Source organism: Cynocephalus volans, chromosome 15 (assembly GCF_027409185.1).
Source record: "Cynocephalus volans isolate mCynVol1 chromosome 15, mCynVol1.pri, whole genome shotgun sequence".
Classification (NCBI taxonomy): domain Eukaryota; kingdom Metazoa; phylum Chordata; class Mammalia; order Dermoptera; family Cynocephalidae; genus Cynocephalus; species Cynocephalus volans.
In genome coordinates this window covers 18,468,183-18,490,282 of record NC_084474.1, presented here as the reverse complement: position 1 = coordinate 18,490,282, position 22,100 = coordinate 18,468,183, and the positions used below count along the sequence as shown (strand labels likewise).

The 22,100-nt window shown below is 41.1% G+C and overlaps 1 protein-coding gene across 4 annotated transcripts in view; it reads right to left on the bottom strand.

Annotated features, from left to right (window-relative positions):
• Positions 1-22,100, bottom strand: part of CHD7 (chromodomain helicase DNA binding protein 7) — a 177,776-nt gene that overhangs the window by 100,297 nt on the left and 55,379 nt on the right. For all 4 annotated transcript variants that reach the window (XM_063080139.1, XM_063080142.1, XM_063080140.1 and 1 more), the window contains one exon: positions 13,328-15,160. In XM_063080139.1, the coding sequence (XP_062936209.1) occupies positions 13,328-14,986 (1,659 nt within the window). In that variant the 5' untranslated portion in view covers positions 14,987-15,160. The remainder of the gene's footprint in view (positions 1-13,327; positions 15,161-22,100) is intronic.

Below are 22,100 nucleotides of genomic sequence, written 5' to 3'. Positions count from 1 at the left end.
AACTTCTGGGTGATTCTCATGTGCTGAAGATACTAAGAACCAGTAGTAAAGCCCTGACTGACCACTCTATGAGTCTTCAAACCAGGACAAGTGAAGGCCTGGAGAACCCTAAAGAGTTTCCAAGGGACAGGGATACCTTCAGGGACTATTTCCAGTTTCTTAACAACCACATAAACTCTTTACTAAAATGCATCTGCCTTTTGCTATTTTTCCTTTTCCATCTTCCTTTTCACAATCACTTCTCTCTACAAAATGCCTTTCATCCATCCCAAATCTCATTACAGAGCAATGCCCCGGACATGAACACCACCGGGGCACCAACCCGTTCACGAGGGCCCCCGGCAGGAAAGCAGAGAACTGAGGTGAGCAATAACAAAGGGTGCAGTGCTGCACTTCATCCAGGGAACAAGTGCCCGTTTAGTGAGGTGACTGTCATGCAGACAAACACACTTTAATGCATTTATTTGAACTGAAGAGTGAAGTCAGCATTTTAGAAATTCTGAAGACGACTGCTCTTCAATTATGATTCTAGAATTGTACTGTCCAATATAAGTAGTCACTAGCCATATGCAGCTATTTAAATTTAAACTAGTTAAAATTAAATAAAATTTAAAATTCACTTCCTCAGTCACACCAGCCCCATTTCAAATGCTTCAGGCACCATATTAGACACCACAGAGAACATTTCCACTATCCCAGAAAATTCTATTGGACAGAGCTGCTCTGGAATCTTGATTTAATAAAGGGCTGAATTCCTTTCCAAGGGAAATCCTGGATTCACCCACAGTCATTTTTATGGCCCCAATGCCAGCAGAAGGTGGGAAATTTCAACCCAGGTGAGAATGAATATAATAGAATATTCCCTCTACAAGCCTCTTATCTTGTTTCCAAAGAACAGGGCTCTTCTCTCCAGCAATAAAATACAAAATTGGTGTTTTACATTCTTTTTTAAATTGAGTTGAGATTCATATAACATAAAATTAAGCATTTTACAGTGAATGTTTCAATGGCATTTAATACGCTCACAATAATTTAGACATAATAATAATTATGACATAAAGAATTTGTCAAATTATTTTCTATCAAGGTCCTGTCCATGGCCTAATTAATAGGTCAAACCTAAGATACGCAATGTACACACCTCAGGCATTTAAAATGTTTTATACGAAGAACTTGTGAATGGGAATCTTTGGGATTAATAACTTTCTAAAATATCATTTATGCCTTAAAACAAGATGCTCTATTCACATTACTTAAAATAGTAAGCTGTGTTTAACAGTTTGATACACAGCAAAGATTTATGCCAAAAATAACAAAGTGAGCTATCTAGCAGGGCCAAGAGACATGAGGTACCCATGGTTTTAGGGCCACCTGGTAAGAGGGGAGAGAGAATACAAGAAATACAATGTTTACAATGGCTACACACACAACAAAAAACTCTCTTCTAGTTTTAGTTGTATTACACATCTTATTTTCTGGTAATTTAAATAATTTGTCTTGTTTGATTCTACCTGAGTATATGGAAGTCACTTACCACATGTGACTATTTAAATTAAAATTAATTAAAATTAAATAAAGTTAAAATTTCAGTTCCTCAGTCTCTTGGTCCTGATTTCAAGAGCTCAATAGCCATATGTGGCTACTGGCTATCGGATAGAGCAAATATAGATGTAATTTTCATTGTGACAGAAAATTCACAGACAGCGCTTGGTTGTTACACATTTTCTACATTCATTATTAGCATTATATCAAAGTACATAGCAAGCCTTCTTTAAAACAACTTAGAAAACAACAGATACTTTCAAATAAATTTCCATAAACAGTTAAATATATTTAAAAGCTCCCCCCCAATCTTGAATTCAATGAAAGTATATAACACCCTAGATTGTAACCACTCTATAGTATACTCCCACTAAATGAAGGAAGCATTTCATTTTATATACAGATTGTGCATAGATTACATCTCAATAAAGTAAATACAATCATTATACATAATATATGGTAAATATTATATCTGATGGACATTAGATAATAAATAATACGTTTTCCATTTACTTCTCTCCAATCTCATTTTTATCAGTATTTTTACTTAAAAATATAAAATATATATATAAATACTATAAAATACTTAGAATATTTAAACACTATGGTGTATAAAGTTTTAAGACCACAAAAGGGCCTTTTCCCTTATATTTAAATTGGACCAAAGACAGAACTGCACTTGTTATTAAAGAACGAAACCCTGCGCTCCAGGCTCAATTCTAACACAAGTCTCTTCAAGCTCTAAAACTCTATAGCTCTAAATCATAAAGTTTAAAAAGTAGCAATGGTGCTACAAGATGGATAAAAATTGTCTCCAAAAACGTAAACCTCGCATATTCAGAAAATGTGAATTGCACTCTTGGCTTTTTTTTTTTTTTTAATTTAGCTAATAATTTAAATTACAACAACCCTTTTTATTTTCTTTTGTGTCTATCTCACTTTAAACATACAAAGTAACTTTTTAAGAAAAAAACAAAACAGATTAGGATAAAGCTCTTAAATGGTGGAGCCTTCGCAAATCAAGTGAACGCACAACTGTGCCTTCAGTGCCCTCAACGGGAACTCATTTTCTCAACAAAAGTATCACATCATCTCAGCGTTCTGGAGAGTTCACATGAAAATACAGGAAGTGTTGCTAACAACAAAGGGGTGAAGTGGATCGCTGGATCCAACATCTTTAAATTTATATTTAACAAAGTAAAGACTTGGTACTACTGAATTATATACACACCTATATATAGGGACCTATACGATGTATAGTTGAGTGGGTTAACCTGCTGGATACTGCAGGGAATACCAGTGAACCTCCCTAGCAATATGAAACAGGATGTCAACTTAACCTGCCACTTGAAGTTTCTAAAAACGAAGTGATGGTTTTCATCTTGGTTGAAATTAGGAAAAAATTAAACACAGAGAAAGCAGCTGGTGTTTTATATACATACAGTACCACATTTCTTAGAGGTTCAACTGAAAAGAAATACAGGACTGTGACAGCAATTTTTGCTTCCTCCCCCAAATAAAAACATTATGTCTGTTTGCCTTGTACAGTATGAAGAATCTGATAAATTGATTTGTAAGGCACTGATAAAGTCCTATTTTACAAAAGAAGGGAAAGTCTTTCTACTTTAAGGTGAAAGAGTAGAAAGTGAGAAAAGAAAGCATTCCAAGAGCACATTTTGACAGCCACTGTAACAGCAGCTATAATAAAAATATTTAACATTTACTGGGTATTTATCGCATGCCACATGCTGTGCTAAAAACTTCACAGCCGTTATCTCATTTAATTCTCATAATAATCCCATGCAATTGGTACAATTATTACCCTCAGGAAACTAAGGTTTAGGGAAATTAAGTAATTATTCAAGATGTCTTAAACTGGAAGAGCCACATTCGAATGGAGGTCTCAGTGCATATGAAGCCTATGGTCTCACAAGTCTGGGCTCCTGCTTCTCCAGCAACCTGTCCCAGCACTGACGGACAACCACCCAGTGTGTAACCAACCACTAGGCTGAAAAGCAGGTGTGAGATTTTTTAAAAATGACATGGGAAACACTAAAATGAAATAAGTAAACTGACACCTCTTCCCATTTACTTGTCCTTGGAATTAAATTTATATTTAATATAAATACCACTCTAGCATCTAACATGGCACAAATCTTCAAACTGTCTCTCCATGATTACTTTGAGATTGTCTGCAGATTTACAGCTGTAACTATGAAGAATAACGTTAAGATGTCAAGACTAAAGTAAATTCTCCAGTTTAGTTCTAGCAATACTTTTCCCCTAATTGTTCCCCTAACCCACTTCCCAACTCTCCTTCCCCAGCTTATTAAAACTGATCTTATGACTTGGCTCATTTTTGTTCTATAAATAGCTAGTCTCTTACTGCCTTTTTTCCCTTCACTAATGACATCCTAGCTTAGGGACCTTATTTATACGTGAATATCGGTTTTTAACTTTGCTGTAAAAACTAAAGCCCTAAGCTTTAAGCTCAGCTCTAAGGACAGATCTTTTCCAAAATTAGACTTTGAAATAGTTCCTTCCTTGAGTTAAGTCTTCTACTATTGTTTCCATGTAAGAGTGACACGTTGTTGAATCAGAGGTCAAAGACAGCAAGACGCTGAGCACAGGAGCTGCCGGAGCATCTTATCCCAGTGTTAAGGTGACTGTACTCCCGTGGTATGTCTCGTTGTTTGATGAATATATTTAAAGGGAAATAGGAAAGCATCTACAGGAATAGCTGATAACAATGAAATACTACTTAGTGCCTCACTAAACCATCAAACATTTTCCCTAAAGAACTCTGACTTATCTCCTTTAATACAGGTTATGCTCCATGCATTTCAACAGTTCTCCTTCATGGAACTATCGCTGCAATATTACAGCAGCCAAACACAGAGTTAGCTTAGTAATGGGCCAATTTAAAGCAAAGTCAGCATATCCTACTTATTTATTGCCCCAGTTCCATTTCTCTCTGTGGTTACTTATAGATTATCTATAGACTTACACCTGTAACTACAGAGAAAGGACAGTAGCATTAAGATATCAAGATTAAGGTAAATACTCCAAGTTGGTTCCCCAAATGTCCATTCCCAGCAGCCTCCAAAGTGGTATTAGTTCATGTTTGGTATCTCTTCATGCTGACTGACATGTAGTTATGTTTTTTAAATTAACATATCTCTGAACAATCCCACAATTTTATATGATTTTTTTTAATTTAAAGAGAATGCTCACACTATAAGGGTCCATCAGGAAACATAACCTAAAAATTAATTAAACTTTAATTTCAAATATTCCTATAATCAGCAAGAATTTTGAGTCTATATACTCCCCCCTTCATTAAAGACGACATTCAGATATATACTTAAAAATAAAAAGTTTCAAAAAAAGAATGCTCTAAAGTTCCTTGCCTATTCACTAGCAGGGAAATGCACCCTGCAACCTCCAAAGCCCTACACTGAGCAGCCACTGGCAAGAGGCCAGAAGACTTCATAGCCCACCAAAAGGGTGAGGGTGGGATTCCTATGCTAATGTTGCAAACCCACTCCAGGCTGCCTAGGAAGGGCACAGGTCATTTGAGAAACCCTCAACAAGGCTTCCCAATATCACTTGACATTCTTCCACTCTTTATGCCCACAGCCAAAACAAACTTTAAAAACTACTAGAATTAATAACTCTTGCTTACACCTTAAAACAATTGTTTTTGCTTTCACACTGTTAAGGTTAAAGTCTAGGAATTCTCCCAAAACCTATCGTACAAAACTATTTAGAATTAAACTAAACACAGAGGTGGTAGAGGAGAACAGGTCAAATATACCAGAAATATTATGCTCTTCACTGAGAAGCATCAAAAATGCATGTTTCCTTCGAATAACTACCAGGTTGATGACTTTGACTTAATCATTGAAATAGGGGTAAGCAAACACCCTGCAGCTTTTCCTGACCATCACTCTCACTGTCCTGGAAATTGTCCTGGAAAAAAAGCAAGCAGGATGATGACTGCCCCTGTATGTGTGCTGCCTTTTAAAAATGGTGCCTATTTCTTAGATTTTTGTCAACTTCCTTTAAATTCTCCACCACCGCCACCCCTAGTGCCATGCCCCAGCCCAAGAAGAGAGTTCTCCTGTTTTTTTTTACACTAAGTGAAGAAAAAACAAAAACCTCACTTCTGGTGACGCACCATCACCCACTAAAGTTTTGCAAGGCAAAAGCCCAAGTTTGCTACTGACTTCCTTCACTGATAAAAGAGCTGCACTCAGCAACACAGGAAAAATGAGGGCCATCCCCCATTTCAGTTATCTACAGGTTTACAGCTATAACTACAGAGAATGGAGAACAACATTAAGATGTCAAGACTAAGGTAAATTTTCCAGATTAGTTCTAGCAATACTTTTTCCCTAACTATCCCCTTAACCCACCTCCCAAGTCTCATTCCCCAGCCAGCTATTGCTCTGCAATGACACAAACCGCCTTTCTGAAGGACTGATAAAATGAAGAAGAAAAAAGTAGCACTGAAGAAAAAAAAAAAAAAGGCAGGACACATGCAAAATAGTAAGAATGAAGGCTTTCTCCCTTACTCTTGGAGAAAGCAATTTCATAAACAAGCAATTCTATTGGAGACCAAGAGGCAAAAAGATTCTGAGTTGAGGGAAAAAATTATCTGCTAAAAGTATTCAAAAACAGCACTTGAAACTAAAATCTTGAAAATGGCTATAATATACCTTTTAGAGAAACATGCTATTTTTTTCCTGTTGCACAGACACCATTAAGACAGCCGTCTTTGAAATCCAAACAAATGATATCTCACTCCAATAATGTTACGTTTTCATGAACTGATACTAATACCCCTAACACAGGAGCACACACAAACCCCTCCAATGCTGCATTTACTGATGACATCTAAAAAAGGCTTACTACTTCCCCAATCTTACAAGGGAGGATAACACCTGTCTTGAAAGATGACCATCATAATTAGACTACACAATTTTAAACTTATTTGTATGTGTACAAATTTATTTATACTCTAACTTGTTTTTTAAAATAATCTGAAGGGCTGGCCAGTTAGGTCCATCAGTTAGAGCGCAGTGTTAGAACACCAAGGTCAAAGGTTTGGATCCCTGCACTGGCCAGCCACCAAAAAGAAAAAGGAAAAGAAAAGAAATATAAAATGAATTTGAAGGAACTGATATGAAAAAGTCTAGCACTGTGCTATTCAATGTGTCAGCCACCAGCCATATGTGGCTATTTAGCAGTGAAATACAGTTCACCCAAACTGTGTAAAATACACACCAGATTTATGTAAAATATCTCCTTAGTAATTTTTATACTGATTACATGTTGAAACAGTATCTTGCGTATGTTAATTAAATATTACTAAAATTAGCTTTACCAGTTTTTTTCTTTTTAATGTGGCTACTCGAAAACCTAAAATAACATATACGGCTTGCATTTGCAGCTCTCATTCTATTTCAGTTGGACAGTGCTAGTCTAGAACGCAATAAGTGCAAAAAGGAATGATGGCCAGAATATTACACTTAAATAACAAAATTCCCTGTTCATCTCAGTGAAGGACTTTGTCTCCTACCCACCCTCCACCACATTGCAATCTTTGTCCTTAATACAGTGTTATTTCTTTAATGTATTTGAATGAGGGCAACCAAGAGAGAAGATGAAAACACAGCATCTAAAAGTGGCTTCCTAAAAGTTAAGAAAATCAACTGGCTACTTGCGACACCTAGCACAAGACTAACACCCAGGCTTTAAAAGTAAACTAAAAACCAAATTCTATTGCCTACAGCATTTTTTGATAGTCACAGAAAACAATGCTCTTTTACAAAATAAAAGTTATCTAAGAGGCAAGGCCATCAGGTAACTTATCTGTGCTTTCAGAACCTGGGGTGAAAGGGTAGATGGAGTAGAATTTTTCCGCTGCGCTACTGTATGTAACTCAGCACTTGGTATTTTCTATTTTAACCCACTGTAATTCTGATCTCTGGGTTAAACTAGCTATGCAGAATGAAAATGCAGGCAGGTTACTCACTAAACTGTAGTATATACGAATTGAGGTAGTGAGAGATGAAAAACAAGCTACAAACAGCAACTAATCAACAAGGAAAACAGAGAGCAGTAAAGGCTGGAAGGCTTGCTTTAACCAAAGCGTCATGAAGAAATAAGGACTGAGCCACCAGCATGAGGAAAAGCAGTGGTTTCTTCTGCCTTTCCTGTAGAGCACTGGAGGGTAGCCTGCTCCAATGAGGACAAGCTTGGGTGCCTGTTTTCTGAAGGTGGGTGCACTTGGAAAAGCCCCCGAATATCACTTAGTTGTAAAAGATGGTTTTTCTTTAGAGATATTTTGTTCTCCCATCTCCCCCAGAAATCTTTAGGGGTGTGAGAGTATACATAATGTCAAAGGTAGTATTGACAGAATAACCTCTCTCCATGGTAAAAAGGTATTTTTCTCTATTTCTGATCACAACTTGCATACATGCTGCTTGAGATGCATGGCCACCTTTCTCCATAAATTTACCTAGTGGCTGCCAATTACTCTGTCCATGTCTGGAATTCTGCATTTACCGGGTAAACTGAGAGAAAAAAAAATTTATTGTAACATAGTTGATTGTACATATCTATGGGGTACAGAGTTGAATATCAGTACCTGTGGGCAATATGTGATGCTCAAGTCAGGATAATGAGTACATTCAACATTATATAAATGTAATCGTTTTTTGTGGCCCTTTTCCAATTCCTCCCTTACCCCCATTCCCCTTCCCCTTTCCCACCTCTGGTAACCCCAGTTCAAGGTGATTTCACTAGAGAACTGACCCTACTTGAGATTTACCAGGAAAACGTTTTCCCAGAAAGACTGTTTTTTAAAGATATTCCTAAGATGTCGCAGAAAAATAGAGAATTGAAAAAACTTATATCACTGATTATCCTAAATGTTTTTGTTTTTTAACCTTGTAAGGGAAAATGAGGACACAGGGAAATTATTACCCATCACCTCAATCTTAATGGTCCTTTAAATTTTTTCTATTTCTGTTCTCTTTCATGATGACTGTATTTCAGGATCAAATTAGTGAAAGGGGCACAAATATATCCAAAATATACTTATTCTAAGGACACAAAGTTGCAGACTGTAGCAAGTCCACCAGAACTTTCCATTTGAGATAATAATCCATGAACTGGGACACCTGTGTGGACTGTGCAGTAAAAGTTATTCAGAAACTCAGAGACTTAACTGTAACCTGAAGGACAATTTACTTAGCCAAACTTTCTTTAGAAAAGCTCTTCAAATGAACAAAACACCATTCTGTGCTCTCCTTCTAGGTTGTTCACATCCATGTCCGTTCCTGGTCCCACTCCCTCTCTGCTCTCTTCACACTCCTGCATACTGCAGAGCACCCCATGGTGCTGTGTGCTTGCTGAAAACCTCCCAGTGCACCCCCGTGACAGGGGGCCAGGACTGTCCAGGCCCCAGCCCCTACATTCCAGCAATACCAGGGACATTCAAGATCATTGGGGCTCTCTCGTTTTTTGCCCTCACTGTTTCTTAAACCTTAAATTCTTTCCCCTCCCCCTTTACCCATCCTTCTCTCAACTCAGACCGATCCTTCACATCTCAGCGAAGATATCACTTCTCCCGAGAAAGCCCCCCCCAGACCCCAGCCTTGCCCACCCAAAGACTGGGTCATCCAGTGCTGATCTCTATGGTGTGCTTTTTACAGCATATCCTCACCTGTACCCCCTACCCCTCACAGCAAGATTGCTCTCTCTGCCCCAAAGAGGATCATATAGGGAGCCTTCGTATTTTATAAATATTCCCTGAAACCAAGAAAATAAAGTTAAACAACTATGACAATGTTTGACACTGAAATAAGTAAAATCATTTTCAAAACTTTGCAACAGGTAATTCTGAACACCTGCTAAATGATAATGTGCTGTTTTTGAGTTCCTACCATGTTAAGTACTTAAAGAACATTACTGCTAATCTCTCAATGCCTCTTACCAGGAAGGCATATGAGCCCTCACGTCAGAGATAATGAATTGAGGCCCTTGGGTTAAGTAACCTGCCCAAGATTAGGGGTTAGTAATCAGTTACTGATGCTTCTACTCAAAAAACTCAGACTCCAAAGCCTGTACTCCTTCCTTCACACCAGTGGCTCTGAAAGTGTGGGCAGGGATCCTGGAGGGTCTGTCATGTCACAACGATTTCTACGTGATACTGAGGTGTTATCTGCCTTTTCACTTCCATTTTCTCCAAATGGACAATAGACTTTTCCAGAGGTTCATGACTTGCACACAGACGGCCATTCAGGAGCAGGTGTAAGAATCCAATATTTGAGAAAATGTAAAATAATGCCACTCATTTTCTGTTTTGGGAAACAGTTATTTTCATTTAAAAGGTGTTATTTACATTAAAATATAGTGGTTTATTTTTAAATGATTAACAAATCAATAAAGAAACTTTCCTTGGTTTAAATTTCTGAGACAGTAAATCTCAATACATATAACCCACATAAACACAAGTTCTTTGGAGTCCCCAATAATTTTCAGCAGTATACAGATGTCTGACATAAAAAGGTGTGAGAACCACTGTTCTAATCAGCAATTGAAAGAGAAATAGAAGCTAGGGTTTTACCTTTTCCTGTATATCTCATCAAATAAGTATCTAGAGCTCCCATTAAAGAATATGTCCACATACCAAACCAAAGAGCAAAAACTCAAGAAGAGTTAACAGTCTATTTGAATGTGATAATTCAGTTAGCAAATTACATGGATACTTCAACCTAATCTAGTTGCTTCCCTGCTACTCAGCATGATTTTAAACCACCATTCTGTCAAATATGAAGTAATTTTAGCAGTTCTAAAGCAAAACATAACTAGTTAGGCATATTTGCTAGGATAGAATGTGAGTCATTTAGAGGGGGGGACAGAGAGATTTTTAGGATTATGTGATAGCATCTTAAATTACCCATATCATTAACCTCCCCATAGCTAGCAACATGGACTAAAAGGGGGGTAATAATTGCACAAACCAAGTTTAGTATTTCATAACTAAGTCTATATTTCACAATATTTAACCTGTTCCTTAAAAATAAAATTAATTTTACATTGTATCTACATGTAAAATGACATAATTATAAAGCAAGTCTTGCATCTCAGGAGATCACAAACTAAAATCTAGAAGAGAATTAACATATATACCACGGACTGGACATTTATACTAGGCACTTGGTATATATTACCCCACATAACCTCAACACCCTTTGGGTTGGGTACTTTCTTCTTCCAGGTTTACGGATGAAGAATTTGAGGTTCAGAGAGGTTAAATTGCTTGCCGAACATCACCAAGCAAACAAATGGTAGATCTGGGACTCAAATACCTTCATGACCTTAGAGTCTACATGCTTCCCAAGACTTTACACCTCCTTAGTATTATTTTCAAAACTTAGTATTTCCAAATCTGAAGAGGATGCAAAGTTAAGCAAAAATAAGAAAACAAATACCACAAGCAAAATAGAAAACGTTAATTGTACTTATAATGGAAATACCTCAAACATCCTTGTCTACCTCCCTTTAAGAGTCCCGAGTTTGTCTATAATGAGGCACTGGAAGAAGAGGGATGCATGTGGGGTCTCCCAGAGTCCGGCGCAGGGCACAGCCTGCTGGGGCCTCCAGCACCCAGGGACACAAACCCACAGATGCTCACAGGTCCTGGGAAATGCCCATGGAGGTGTTTGTACTCTCAAAACTCAGGAGAGCTGGAGGAGATCAACAGTCCTCATCCAGGGATCGGACTATAATCACAGGGTGTCTCCTTCAAGCTGTGCCCACCCTCTGGTGAAGAGAAGATGCTGCTCTAAAAAGATCCCTTATCTAGTAAGAAACTTTTCAGGGAATCAGAGAAGAATAACTCCTGGAAAATAAGTTGCATTCACTTCTGCCCTAGAACCCGCCCAGGCCTGCTGGTCTCAGGGATAGCACTTTGGGTTGTTCTGAGGAGGGCGTTTTGTCCTGACGTTGACATAAAGGAAAACCAATTGGCTAGGTGTGCTCTTCTCCTTGCTCTCGGGGCCCCGGGCCCTGCCCTCCAGGGCCTGTGCAGCCAGCCTGTTTGCCCCCGTCCCATCATCCTCTGGGAGCCCTGTGGAACATGGGGACCACAGGCCCAGCACCTTCCACTGATGTTGGGGCTCTCCTGAGAATTGCCAAGTATGCCCGACAGCCAAGGACAGCTTCCCCCAAAACCCTTCATGTCCTGACCTCCACATCCCCACCCCCAACCCAGCCGAGGCTGAAGATCTGGGGTCTCTGTACTAAATGCCCCTCTACTAAAATGCCTTGAGTGTTTCCTGACCAAAACCCTTTCACTTTCACATTGCTTCAATCCTTCTGCTCCCACCACCTGATCCCTGGTCCCAACTGTCCACATGGGCCTGGACAACAAATTCACAGTCCATCTTCTGCTTCCCTATCCAGCCTGTGGACTGTCTAGTTAATATCACTGGCTCCCCATTTAAGTCCAAAATCCTTAAAACAGAATACAAGACCCCAATGATCTGGGCCCTGACTGGTATTTTCCAACTTGAAGCCCCTGCTTCCCATGGCTATTCCCTACAGCAAGCTTGACTTCCCACATCCTTGTTCAGCAAACTATCCCCCAACCTGAAATGTCCTCCTGGGCTTACTTGCCCTGGGTAAGTCCTAGGTAAATTCCGAGCACCGTCACCCACTGGTATTTGCTCTCTCCAGACACCTGTCATGTAATCATAGACAGTCTTTCACTCTGTTTTGTATTTTCACATACAGGTCATGGTTTCCCCAAATTCATAATAAGTCCATCAAGAACAAGCCCTGTATCTGACAGCTCTAAAATCACCTTCTGTGCCCTCCGAAAACAGAATTGCAATCCTAGTGGATGATCAATACATAGTTTTGAATAGCACTCAGAATAATCTATACACATGGATATTAATTTTTTTCTTATAGACCTTGAGCATAAACACCAAAATTTACAATGGAAAGATGTCTCTGTGAATACTAGAGTTTAAAACTTAAATATGTTCTCTTATAAATTCTGAAGAACAAAAGTCTCAGCTTACAAAAAAGGAAGACTCCCACTTCAATGCTGGGTACCCAAACTCTCAGAGACCAAACACCTTCTGTGGATTATCATTTACCGCGATTTTCTATGGTTTGTGATTTAAATTCATACTGACATTCAACAGTTGGTAAATAAGTATTATAGAAGTAAGTAAGTATCATATTGCAACTTACCAAGAAAAACAAATTATAAAAGGAGAGATGGGGGAGACTACCGCAAACACATAAAACTTTGCTAGAAACCAGTTTTCAGTGTATTTTTAGGAGAGGGAGAGGGGGAGGGGGAGAAAGAATAGAGAAAGAAGAAACAAAAGGAAACAAAAATGTCTGATATGTTCTGAGCCCACTGTCCATCTTCCTGCTGGCAGGGACCCAGCTACTTGCAGGAGCTGTGACCTATTCACCTCAGTTATCTATGCTTCCTTACCACCTAGCACAATTCCTGGTATGAGGAATTCAAGAATTCTTGAATGAATGAATGAATAAATGAATGAGCCAATAACTGAGTGAGTACATGAAGGGAATAACAGGAAAAAATGACAGTCTGGAGCAGTACACAAGATAAAAATTAAGGCATGATTAATAAAAAGACTTTTCATGAAGTTTAAAGAAAAATTCTTTTAGACAAGTTAACCATGTTGAATTTTACACTGCAATACAGACAGGCTACATGTCCCCTTACCTGATGTACAGGCACTTTCTGCGGGGTGTTCTGGGGCGATGGGTGGAGCTGTGCCCAAGGCTGGTGATGAGGGTGTGGGGGTGAAGACTGGTGGTGCAAGCCCGGGTGGGGCTGCAGCGGAGGACAGGTTGGCAACTGCTGAAAAGACGGCTGCTGACCAGGATGTTGTTGGCCAGGTATCAGTCGTTCCTGGATTGCTTGTGGATCTGCAAGGCCAACACCAGGACAACCATTTGGTCTCATGTGCCCGGTCAACTCCCTCGGTGCCGAGGACATGCCCATAAACGGATGAGACTGCTGCATGTTTCTGGGGCCCATATTCCTCTGTCCGATTCCCATGGCACCAGGGGGCTGGTGAGATGGCTGAGGGTGGGGCATATTTGGATAACTGCCAACTTCCATTGGTATCCCAGCACTTCCAGGCCTGACTTGTGGAGGAGGAGTGCCTGCTGGATTACTCATTGCTTTCATGGGTGACATGGGAGGTGGAGAGGCATAAGTTCCCTGAGGCTGTGAAGGATGCATAGTTTGTGTGTTCATTTGGTTAAGTGAGCCACTGGGGTGGATGGGCTGCTGGTGCATTAGTCCTTGACCACTGTTTGATGGGAATCCTACAGCATTGGGGTATCTTGGTACGGACTGATTCATTGGAGTATTATTTGTAAGGCCTAAATTTTGATTCATCCCTGTATTGTTAACTAATCCCTGATTTAGGTTACTGTAAGGATATCGAGAATACTGCCCTGAGTTGTTTATAGTAGGAGAGGGGACTGTCTGGCTCCGAGAACTAAAGTTAAGGGTTTGTGGCCTGACAGCTCCTTGTTGAGGAGGATTCGGGGAGAATCTGGGACTGTGGGCAACGGTTTCTCCATGGAGAGCAGTAGGGGGGTGGTGATGGAACTGCTGCACCGAGTGACGCAAGGAAGGTGCCATGCTGGGACTCTGCTGGGGCACATGGGACAAGTGGCCAGGCCCTGAGGTGGCAATAAAAGGATTTCCCTGATTGAGGCCCTCTTGACCTTGGGGAAACTGGTTCATCCTCTGCTGTGGCTGCCCATGCTGTTGCATGGAAAAATCCCCACGTGCCATATAGCTGCCCATCTGCTGCATGTGCTGAGGATGGCCCTGCGCTGGGGGTCCCGACGGAGCTGGCTGCTGTGGCTGTGGCGGCTGCTGCTGGTAGGGGGCTCGGATCTGGTCTGGTACCTGAACAGCCCGGGGGCCCCACATGGAGCCACTATCCACAAAAGATTGCCCATGCCTTTCGCTCTGCATGCCAGGGTAGACTCCCATCTGACCACCGCCACTGCCACCATGGGGCACCTGAGAAACGGGAGGGGTATGGTACTGCGAGTGCGGAGACGCGAGTCCGTTCCCAGGGGCGTTGCTCATCATTCTGCTAGGCTGGTCCAGCAGATGCATCTTTTGTTGTTCGTACTGATTATAGTGATCAAAATGGGTCAACTTTGTTTGACTTTGATTAGGGGAGGGATGATGAAGGGATGGCTGTAAAGCGGCAAAGCCTTGGTCTATTGGCATTTGCTGACCCATGGGATTTACTGGATTTTCAGGGTAGCCACATTCTCCAAGGCCTTCAAGGCCTTCACTGAAAATATTCCCATCCTCGCCAAACAGACTCATCATTCCTGGATCCGCCATCTTCTCCCAACACACGGCTCCTCCAAACCACAACTTGGGAGCTTGTCTGTGCTTCACTTCACTGAGGTGCTTGTCCTCAAAGCCTATAATCCTCAACTAATCTTCTTCATGTCATTCCATATTTCTTTAATTCTCTTGGACCCTGCAGTGTCAGGCCAAGTCTGGATATAGGTCCTAGAAGGGAGTGGGAGGTGGGGAGGAGGAAGGAAGAAAACAAAGAATTAGGAACAAATGATAAAAACTGCCAATATTTTACACATTTGAATTTGGTTTCCATCAGCAATACTAATCTAGCCCCCTCACTGAGCTGTATTTTATAAATCTAGTTCACTTTAAGAGAAACTCATTAGCTTCAACCAGAAGCATTATTATGATCGGTTACTTAGAAAGCAAGCAAAACACTAACCTTAACCTTAAATTAATCCATTCACTACACTTCCTAGCATTCCATTCTTGGATGGAACAGAACAAAAGAACACAACATGAAGCAGCAGCAGCTGCCACAGCAGGCAAGCAGATGCACGAATATAGCCAAGCAGCCCATCTGCTGAACTAAAGCCCTGGAAATGCTCTGGTTACCAACAGCCCGCCCTTAACCTTATTCCCCTGAGCAGTGTAATCAGATGAGCAGCAGCAGCACCGAGGGCTGTGAAAAGCTCAACTTAGTTAAATTGACTAGAGGATTATACAAATACCAAAATCAGTCATTTCGTACAAATTAGATATTTACAGCCTACATACAACTATGTAACAGCAACAGAGGCCTCTAACAAGAAAGCATCCATAATGATGTTGAAAAGCAAGCTCGAGGACAGTATAATAAATTCATAATTTCATTATGTTTAATGGCAGGAATATAGAAAATTCAGAAAGAGACTAAAAGGAATGCTTTCATTCTCCAAGAGGACCATTTCACTCATGGCTCTGGGCCCACCTCACTGCTGATCTGTGCTGACAGCAGAAGACACCCAATCACCAGGCTCGTTTTCCACCCGCAGTCACACTAGGCACTGGTGGTGGACCAGGACCCCATGTGACCACTTGGAGAACCTTTAGCTGGATGAATGCTTTGTAGATGAGGACTATTCTCATTAGTAGAAACAGACCTTTCCCCAAAACCAGTCTAAACCGAAAGTTACTTTAACAGAATAAAACTCAGCATGTCCACATGGCCCTCACCATTCCTCATGTGCTTCTGGGGCAAGGCAGGACATAAAGAGATGGGGAAGTGGGCAGGCGTGACTGTCGGCACCCCACATGCTCACAGCACACAGCATACACTACCTAAGGCTCCACACTGTGTCCAAACTCTTCCTAACAGATTGTGTCAAATTAAAATACCCAGTTTTAAGAATGCTCCAGCAATCAGAGGAGGAAAGTGTTTTTGTTGAGTGCTGATTAAATCGACAACGTAATAAAGAACTAATTCACATAGGAAAAATGTCTCTGAAATCTTAAACATCTTTGGAATTTAACTCATTTTTTCTCTTTTATAAGCCCATTAAGCATTGTGTGATGCTGGCCCACTTGAAAAACAAAACAATATCTTCCTGAAGAATTTCCAAAGTGATGTTATAAACAAGCTCAGTCATAAACTCTACTGACAACGCTTCTCTGCAAGCACGGGTATGACAACGAGGTAACCAACACTGCCGGGAACTCATCAGTGTGACAGACGAAAATTCCCCTTCTGCCTGCCCTATTCGTACATGTTCCTAACAAGGGGAGAATTTTGCTTACAGAAAATGTAAACAACATTTCTGCTCACTGTCAGAACTATAGACACAACACCTGAGAGGGTCTCCGGGTCTGCAGTTCTCAGGTGACAGCTGTCAACTAAAGTCAAAGGTCTCCCCACTCCATCGCTAACTGCCATGAATCTTCTGATCTACTGTCTCCAAATACAGAGGTCAGATGGGTGAAAATAAGGTGAGCACAAAAGCCATTTTACTAAAAACATGCTGCTTTACTTTGCAACTACTTTAAAATCCAAAATAGAGAGAAGTAGAAATCTCCAGTGCCAAATGCAACAAATATTTATAAATTGACTTTAATCCTAAAAAGTCTAAGCAGCCAGTCTTCATTTACTTATGACTCATTCTAACTTTCAAGGAAATAAATACTGGAATAGTACTTGATAATAGCTTAAACCAGCCGTGCAGACTAACCACTTACCAAAATAACCTTTCAGATTAGCTTAAGGAAAGTAAGGTCTACTTATATGTCCTGGATGACCTTGTTTTATAGGATAACAGCTTCATCCTCCAGGGTCCACCAACTGTCATAGGAGGAAATGCTACCGCCTGGATGGAGCTCCCAGCCAGTGGGGGAGGGGGGATTCCAGAGACACTGAATGATCTGCCCCACTGGTGACCCTCTCCTGCAAGACCACTGAGCCCAGTGGCAGAGGCAAAGCCAGCTTGGCGAAACAGGGATGGAGTTGGTGCTTACTTTTTATCAGCTTAAGGTTTAGTTAGCAGAAGGGGGGAAAAGTTGCCTACAGGCATGGGAAGGGACAAAACAGAGAGCCCTCATGAGAGTAATCTCAGCTGACACTCAGCTTTGTTCCTCTTCTTTCCAGTTCCCACTCCTTCCCGCTAAGAGTCCACTTCCCAGGGGCATGAAAAATGCCATCCAGTAAGCATGCTGCCCACCAAAACTGTGGCCACACTCAGGTGAATCCTGGGAAGAGAAGTTCAAAACCTGTGGCTTTATAGTCTGTCATTCCTGACCACTAACACTAGGACAGCCACCAGTGCCTTCCTGCCCCTTTTCTGACCTCAAGACCAGTCTGGCAACTATGCCAGGAATTCATCTGGTAGCGCATTTCATATTTCTGATTTGAGCTAATCTAATTAATTTTGATCTTTTTAAAATTTGATCAAGACCATCTGAATGCCCACTTTCCCAAGTGACAGCTGCAATGTATAATTTTGTTTCTGTAAAAGATATGTATTAAAAACTACTTTTTGAAGTCTTTTCCTTTCTCCACATTCCATGTCTACATTTTCTGTCTAGATGAAAACCGTTCAAAATGGGCCACAATTGACAGCCATATATGTAATTTTTTATTTTCTAGCAGCCACATTTTAAAAGTCTACAAAAAAGCTATAAATTGATTTTAATAATTTCTATTCAACTCAATATATGCAAAATATTGCCATTTCAACATGCAATCAATTTAAGAAAATGAATGAGAGAGTACATTTTTTGATATTGAATCTTTGAAACCCAGTATGTATTTTATACTTACAGCACATTTCAAGGGAGAAAGGTACACAGGGGGCTCATGGCTACCATACAGGACAGCATAGTTATAAAGTATTAAAAAGAAGAAACAGAAATAACAATTTAGCAGTGGTATCGAATAATTCTCCTAATTATCATGGGTAATAAATATTCAATTTGTATTTACGCTTGATTTGGCTCTGAATAAAAATAAATTAAAACTCAGGTCATATTCATTTATTCAAAATATATTTACTGAGCACCTATTATGATCCAGGCACTGGTCTAGATGCTGGAGATAAATATATATATATATTGGTGACAAAATACAAACGAAATTCTCTCTTGTCCTCATGGAGCTTACATTCATCTGAAAAGGATGACTCTCTTAAATAAGACTGGGATTATGTTATAAAAATTTAGGACACCATTTTACAAGTAGGTGTGATATTACATGGTAAACAGTACAGACACATATAATAAAGACATAGTAATTTAAGTTTATACTCAGTGTCCTACTGGCATGCATCTTCTGAGATGTGAACTGCAGGACAGTTCAGAAGATGCATGCATTTGGGGGTAAGGGGGGCGCACAAGACTGCTTGATTAACAGAGTCATCAACACTATGGGGTGCACTGGGAAACCAATCACAAGCATCTGAGAGCTGGCCTTCTAATCCAAGTCCCCCTTCATTTAACAGATGAAGGCCAAAGGACTAAACATCTTCTACAAATTATTTTAGTGACGAACAATTCCCAAAGAAGAAAGAAATGAATGGATGAAACGGCAACTCACTAGTGAGGGTACAATATTAAAGGCCTGTGCTTGGTCGGTTTTATTCAGATAAAATAATTGCTACCATCACCAAATGGAAGAGGGTTTCCTTTCAAAACATTTTTTGCGTTCCAGTAAAGATGGTGGAATAGGCGGTCCCCAGCGTCACTCTCTCCCACAAATCAACCAATTTACAACTATTAAAAAGCAATGACAGCCAAGCTGGGGCAGCTAGGGCTGAGGGCTGAGGAGAAGAGGAGAAGAGAACTATGCAGTTCACAAAAACAGGAGAAGCCATGGTCAGAGAAAGTAAGGACCACTCCCACCATTTTGAGCCCCAGCCATGTCCAGGCCCGAGCTGCTGAGCACATGGAGCAGGAGCCAGCAAAAGCCGCAGCTGTGCCCTTTGGATGAAGTTGCTTGGAGGCAGCAAGGACAAGAGGGCCTTAGCCCCCAGGCCAGCAAGACCACTAACAGGGTTCCTGTGGACCCACATAGGAGCAAGGGGCCACAGACAACTAAAAAATGGAGCCACTCGGAGGCCGGTGAGTCATTGCAAGGGACCAGCACACGGCCTGTCCCATGGGAAGTGTTTGAAGTGGGGGGGGGGGGGGACAGGCCCACTGGGGAATACTGGGGCACAGCATCAATAGCCGATTTGCCCCCCAATCAGAGCAGACCCACTCAGTAGAGACTGGTCAGGAATACAGATCTGCAGGGGGTGCAGTTTTCTGAAAAGACTCAGGCCCAGACCAGAGTTTCTGCACAACCCAGGTGTATCCAACCTTACAAGACCCAGGAGTACCTACAAAGTCAACCATTAAAACCTGAGCTGCACAAAAAGCTTTCCCCAGAGAATCAGCAGCAAAGCAGCAATTTAGCTCAACCACAGGGCGCAAGTGCTGGTCCCCACAGGAAGTTCCTCCACTTTAGAGGTAAGCAAAGGACAACAAATTAGTTCCAGTGCAGAGTTTAAGTAGTAGGAATAGTGAATAATCCAACACAGAACTGAAAGAAAAAACAAAATACCCACAGGCCAGAGACAGGTTTGATATTAACTAGTAACGGTCTCACTTCACCGAAGAATACCTATAAAACCTAGAAAGACCAGAAGTCCCCTGGGCCCCCAAGCCAGGGAGGGGGGAGGGCCAGGGGCCTCAGCCATGCCCCTCAACACCCACAACCAGCCCAGTGACAACCACTGAGCTGCTGCAGGAAGTGCCCCAGGCTCCCAAACCAGAATTGGGGGGGGGGCCAAGGGCCTCAGCCCCCTTGACACCTGCAACCAGCCCAGCGATAACCACCAAGCTGCCACTGGAAACACCCCAGGCTCCTGAGCTGGGGAACTGAGGCGCCAAGGGCTTCAGCCACACACACCGCAAAATCTGCAACCAGGCCAGTGATGACCACTGAACCACTGCTGGAAGCCCCCTGTTCTCCTGAGCCAGTGCAGTGGGGGGCCAAGGGCTTCAGCCATATCCCCGTGGCATCTGCATTCAGCCCAGAAATGACCAACCCACCACTGGAAGCCCTCTGGTCTCCCTTGAAGGAATGAGGGTGGTACCATGGGCCTCAACTACACCCCCCTCCTTCCTCCTTCTCCCACCCTATCTCCTACCCTATCACCCCCTCCCCCTTCCACCCAACTACTCCACAACAACTTAGAATGTAAAAACAGATGGAGCCAGGGACCAACCCCTCCTCCCGCAACCATGCATGCCACTGCCACGGGGCCTGCCCAGGGTCCTGAGGCATGAAGCTAAGGACCGACCTGTCCTCCTGCAACCAGGCAAGAAGCATGCCCAAAACACCACTTTCATGTGGGTAGCCTACCACAGCCACCACAATAGCCACAGATGCCACAAAAGTGGCTAGATGCCACAACCACTGTGCAGATGGCCTGCCAGCCACTCAAATGCATTGACACAAGGAGAGTCACCAGCGGAGAACAAAGAAAAGAGGACGTCTCTCTTCACAAAGCCCATTCCAGAGTGATAGAAAAAGCATCTGCTCTATGATAATAGTGGGGGACCTGAACGCACCTCTTAGCATTGGACAGATCGTCTAGGCAACAAATCAACAGAGTAACCATTACTCTTTCAGAAGGAGAGAAGAAATCTAGGGTGATCAGAGGTGAGAGGGGGGAGGGAGAGAGGGATGGGGAGAGATTGGATAAAGAGCATAAAGAATAAGTATGATTTGCAATAATATAATAATACTGATTTGATCAACATATGTCACCATTGAGCCCCAAAAATATGTATAATCAATTTTGATTCAATAAAAAAAGAAAAGAAAAAAGGAAAAAGATAAAATGAATAAAATTAAAATATATATGTTCTAAAATTTTTTTTTTAATTATACCGCATATAACTATAGGAAACAACCACATATCAGCACAAAATTAGGGCTATTGGTAAATTTTATTGGGAATAAGCAGGACGAAAAATAGTTCCAAATGAACAAGATAGCAGCACACAGAGAAACAATGATGAAAGAAGCGGGTGCATGACAGACCAAGATGAAAGAAATAAGTCATGTAAAATATTAATATTCTGAAAACACATTTGTATATAAAATTCATTATTAAATAAGTTAAATTTTATTTATGTTTCTTTTTATTATTTATTATTAAATGTATTATGTATTTGATTTATTAATATACTGAATTTCTCACTTCCCAAAACTTACACAATTCTTAACTATTATGCTGTTCTCAGAACAGAACAGCATTTGTGCAGCTGAGTTTTGATTTGATACCACAGTGACACAGAAACCTTTTGGACCACAGGTATGGACTGGAAAGCTAGCAAAGAGATAGGTGAATACCAAAAACTTTTCACATGCAAAATATTTCCTATACCTCAACCACTTTTTGTCCAATTGTGTAAGTAAAATGCCATTCAAAGGAAACTTTTTTCATAGATACGCCACACACATGGGCAAGTGTGAGTCACAGGATATGTGCCTATTAGATGCTGAAGACTCTTTTGCTGTTATATGGCTTGATTTTTAATTGTTCTCCTTAAATTTCTCTCCTCCATCTACAAAGAGCCTGAGGTATAGCACAAACCTATGACAATGATTCTGGGGATGGGGGTGGAGCACATT